Source organism: Poecilia mexicana, unplaced genomic scaffold (assembly GCF_051168715.1).
Source record: "Poecilia mexicana isolate PSO_F unplaced genomic scaffold, ASM5116871v1 scaffold_20, whole genome shotgun sequence".
Lineage (NCBI taxonomy): Eukaryota > Metazoa > Chordata > Actinopteri > Cyprinodontiformes > Poeciliidae > Poecilia > Poecilia mexicana.
Genome location: NW_028263389.1, coordinates 18,511,060 through 18,516,064, shown reverse-complemented (window position 1 = coordinate 18,516,064; position 5,005 = coordinate 18,511,060). Strand labels below are relative to the sequence as shown.

General features: G+C 38.2%; 1 protein-coding gene across 1 annotated transcript; it reads left to right on the top strand.

Annotated features, from left to right (window-relative positions):
- Positions 1-5,005, top strand: apodb (apolipoprotein Db). The gene is made up of 5 exons (XM_014991995.2): positions 1-156; positions 1,904-2,019; positions 2,088-2,209; positions 3,060-3,145; positions 4,374-5,005. The coding sequence occupies exons 2-5, from the start codon at positions 1,909-1,911 to the stop codon at positions 4,601-4,603; spliced, it is 549 nt and encodes a 182-aa protein (XP_014847481.2). The 5' UTR covers positions 1-156; positions 1,904-1,908; the 3' UTR covers positions 4,604-5,005.

The window sequence follows — 5,005 nt, the reverse complement described above, 5'->3', positions numbered from 1 at the left end:
ACTGTTTGTTTCCTGAGTCAGCGCTCTGTCGTCAGGGAGGGAATGTGCGCGTGATAACAATTAGCCGACTGTCTCTTTAACAAGCAGAGAGGAACCAGTGCTGATCCAGAGAGCCGGAGAGTTAGACTCACAGCTACAGAGCTCCAAACCACTCAGGTAAGGAAACACTTCCTAAATATCACTTTAACCTGCAGCACACAGGAAGCAAAGTACTAAGATCTTAACATGGTTTTTATTTTGTCTCGTTTATTTTGTCTTGTTGAGAAGGATTATTTCCTGTTACATCAGATTATATATTTGCATTTGCATTTACTCATCATATTGAGGTAATAGTTTTCATTTTTATCATTTAACATTTATAGGCTGAAATCCCTTTAATGTCATTAAATAATATGTTTTATAATAGAGTTACATAATGTCAACAAAGCTGAAGGTGTTTTCAACCCAAAGCAACACCTTGAAACCTGAAGATCAGGTGTGGCTGCTTCAATACAGTCAAACGAGACAAAAGAAGAGAAAATACCTCCCTGCAGTGTTTGTTCTCTCTGCTCTCTCACACATGACCATGAACTTCAAGTTGACAATCAAAACTCTTACCAAACCAGTGTGTACAAATTCAAACTATGACAGGCATGCATTCAGGAAAAAACCTGACTATTCTAGACAGTTACAGGTTTTGTAATTTTGCAGTGTAATGTTGACTAGCAGCTTCATAATGGCTGTTGGTTCTGCAATCATAGTATGAATAATTCCCATAAATAATAACCTTAAAGCTGCAGTGTGTAACTTATTTAAATAAAATGTTTTTTCATATTTGTTAAAACTGTCACCATATTGTGAAAGTTTATGAAACAGATAATCTTTGAAAAGATCAATCTCCGTCATTTCCCCCTTGGATTACAATCGTCATCTAAAGAAACGTTCCGCTCCCAACCAAGAACAACCAGTCAGAGCCAGGAGGAGGGTCTTAGCGCCATCAATCACTCTTATGTACTCGTTGCTAAATATGCTAATGATGGAGAGACAACTTTCAGAAGAAACATTTATACACCGATATCTGTGGCTAAGCTAACTACCTTTAGCATTCTCAACATGCTATGCTAGCTGCAGCATAACAGAGATCATGAGCTTGTGATTGACAGCGCTAAGACCCGCCTCCTGACTCTGATTGGTTGTTAGCACTGGGAGAAGGCAGAGGAGCTAAATTTGTCACCAAATATCTGTCTCACCATATTGTCATGACTTAGTATCAGTTTCTATAAATAAGCTAAATATTATTTTTTATAAAAGTTTAACAAGTCAAATTAATGTATATATTGAAACTTATCTAAAGAGTCTTAAAATGACATTATTTCCCCTCACAGTGAAGTTTCCAGACAGTGTATTTAGGATATTTGTCCTGATCCATGCGCCTGTTCCTCATCCAGCCTCTAACATTGTTAATAAACCCTGTTACACCCACTGCCTGTAGTATTCACATATTTAACTATATTTTCATGTTCTGTTTGTAGATCATTACCTTTGCAGAAATGCTTCAGAGCCATTTGCTGCAATAGGAACAGTTTTAAATGATCCTTTCATCCAATTTTCATTTCTCTTCTTAATAAATCTTGATAATATTTGTGGTTTGGGGGTAGATTTAGTCCCGCATATATTACATATTTACTTATTTTCTGTGTTTTATATTACAACAATGAAACTGTGTAGCCAGATTTACATTATCTCATTCAGTGAAATTGGTCTGCATTGTGATGTTTCTTGTCTTACTGTAACGTGTTGCTGTACTTTCACCCACAACAAATTTCCCATAGTCAAAACTAATCAATGTTTTACCTCATTGATTATCTTCTTTAAACAGGTAATAATTCAACCTTTTCCATATGTTCCTGTCTGTCCCCTGCAGGAACCATGTCTGCCGTCTACCTCGTCCTCCTGCTGCTGCCTCTGGTCTCAGCTCAGACGTTTCACTGGGGTCCCTGTCCCAGTCCGGCAGTGCAGCCCGGCTTCGACGTCCAAAAGGTAAATCCCGTAACAACATGTTAGGAGCACATATGGACGCAAAGTGACCCAGTTGTTTCTGTCCCCAGTATCTGGGACGGTGGTACGAGATAGCGAGGCTTCCCAATTCCTTTGAAAGGGGGAAATGCATCGAGGCGAATTACGCCTTGAGGAAAGATGGAACCATCCGAGTCCTGAACTCTCAGCTGTAGTGAGTAAAATTATTGCTTCTTCATTTGGTTTGATGCTTTGTGTGAAAACTAGAACTTTTCTGGGTCCAAAATTCTGATACTCTTTGTGATACTTTGTCCTGTTATTCTTTTTCTGTCATTATTTTTGCTTGGTTTTCTATCATTTCTGGAAAAAATTTATTAAAAAAATACATGTACAGCACCCGGCTCCAAAGGGAAGAGCGTGCCATGAGTTTTAATGTTGATATAACGCAATACTTATGTAATCTGCAAGATTACATAAGTATTGCATAAGTATCCCATTAGTCCATTATGGCATTTGGTGAAACGCAGAGAAACTTCAACCTTCTTTGAATCTGTATTCAAACTTTATAGCAGAAACTCAACTCTAAGTCTAAATGTTTCATATGACTGTATTAATATTTTATACCTTTCATGGTTTCTACATGATCTAAGTTTTATGGGTTTTTTTAGATTTCACCATATATTCAGAAAGCTTCTAAAGGTTCTGTGACTCATAGTTGGATAGTTTCCAGTCACAAGTTACAGTTTTTGCACGTGCTTGGATTACTGTGTGAAATAAAAATGGTGGACATGTGGAAATCCTGTCCCTCCTTTGTTCCAGAAAAGGCGGGAATCCCCATAGCAACCAGTGACTCAGCATTCTTTGGGATCTGTTTTTTTTTTTTTTTTTTTTGCCTAGCTTAGCTGTTTTTCTTCTTTTTAAATCTGCCAGTCTGGAGTTAGCAGCGATAAGTTGATGTATGTCGGATAATTTTGCAGAAAATGTCAGGTTTAAAACCATTGTGAAAAGCTTTTGTTATTGTTAGTAATTAAATGTTTGCGTGTGCGACTGTTTATATGTTCCAGTAAAGATAAAGTGAGCACAGCAGAAGGGACAGCTGTGGTTCCCGATACGAGGGAGATGGCCAAACTTGGAGTCAGCTTCTCATACTGTAAGTGTGTTTAATAAAGAGCACCGAGAGTCTGATAGCAACAAATGAAGAGATGGATGTTAATTTGTCAGTGGTTGAGTGCAATAATGAAAACCCCCCCCAGAAGTTTCCCATTTTAAATACAGGTCTTGTACACATGTAGCTGGGTCTTCAAAAAACAAATATCTCAAAGAGTGGTTGAAAAATTTATATCGTACATGTGGAATCGGTTTAAGAAAAGTATTTATTCACAGAAACCTACTAAATTTCAACATTGAATGTTGTTTTAAACATGCCAAACCCATAGGGGGCAGTGAAGCGCAAAGCTAAAACCAAACAACCATGACTTCCTGTTAGGAATGAAATATGGAGCCAGGAGAGGTTGGACTACTTTTAAACACTGTGTTAGAATATAAGGTTAATAAAATACAAGACATGCCAATTGGGAATCATGCGAATCAAAAGGTGAACGTTGAATACATCAACGGTCTTCTTTATTTCTGGTTTTAGGGGTTCACCCAATAAGTGCCAAGGAAAATGAATGGAGCTCCTGGATTGGCCAGCTAATACTGTGTGAAATATCACAGGGCCTCTGTATTTCAGCTTCCCAAAATGCATTTTCTTTAAAATATTTTAGATATGAAACAATCCATGAAGAGGCAAATTTTCCATGAATAATTCCAAGTTAACGCTGCATCACATAACTTTTATAATAAGATATGTTGTTTATATATTTGTTAAAATTATTATTATATAGTGACCGTAAAATAAAAGACAGATAATCTGCGAAAAAAAATCATGCTCCCAGGACTAATTGTAGAAATGCACCTCAGCCAGAAACAACCAATTACAGCCAGGAGGAGGGTCTTAGCGCTGTCAGTCACTCTTGTGCTCACCCTTTGCTCTCTGCTATGCTACAGCATTGTTATTCACCACAACATAGCCTACCAGGGATGCTAAGGGTAGTTATAAATGGCTCTCCACCATTAGTACGTTGAGCTTCGTGTACACAAAGTTGATTGGCAGCACTAAGACCCGCCTCCTGGCTCTGATTGGTTAATTCTGACAGCAACAGTAGCTCAGGGAGGATCTTGATCTTTTCACAGATGATCCATCTCATATTATAAAAAATATGTCAAAAACATATTTTGGTAAAAGTTACAAAAGTACACAAATAGCCCAGTGAACCTGATGTTACCTTGACCTCCTGAATCAGCAAATAAACTAACTTTATGGCATTTGCTCACAGTCACTCCCTACAGCCCGTACTGGGTCCTCACCACTGACTACACCAGCCTGGCGGTGGTGTACTCCTGCACGGATTTCCTCCGCCTGTTCCGAGTCGAGTACGCCTGGATCCTGTCGCGGTCGCGCTTCCCGCCGCCACAGACGGTTCGCTACGCCAAAGAGCTGCTGGTCAGGGAAGGAATTGACATTTCCAGGATGAAGGCCACCGATCAGAACTGCAAAGACAACTAGGAGGCCGCTTCTTGGTCATGTCTCACTATTTCTGCTTAGAAAGTTTGTTTTTATTGATGCTATATATTTTGATTCTGCTTTTCTGTTAAATGGTCACTGATTGAAGATGGAAATATTAACCGAAGGGTTGTTGTTTACAACAGTGTAAATCACATTTTCTGTAATCAATAGTAAATAATGGACAACTGTTTTGTCTATCCTTACTCTGGAGGTTCTATGAACTGTAAAAACTAATTCATTGGGTATTTCTGTCATCTTTTTTAATGACCTGATCCAGTTTTTCTCATTGGATATTGACACACAATATCAGTATGTTCTATTGTAGATTTTATGAATTATTTTCCTCTTTCATGTATCTGTTTGTAAGCTTACCTGTTAAATGCAGCTGAAATCTTTCACTTA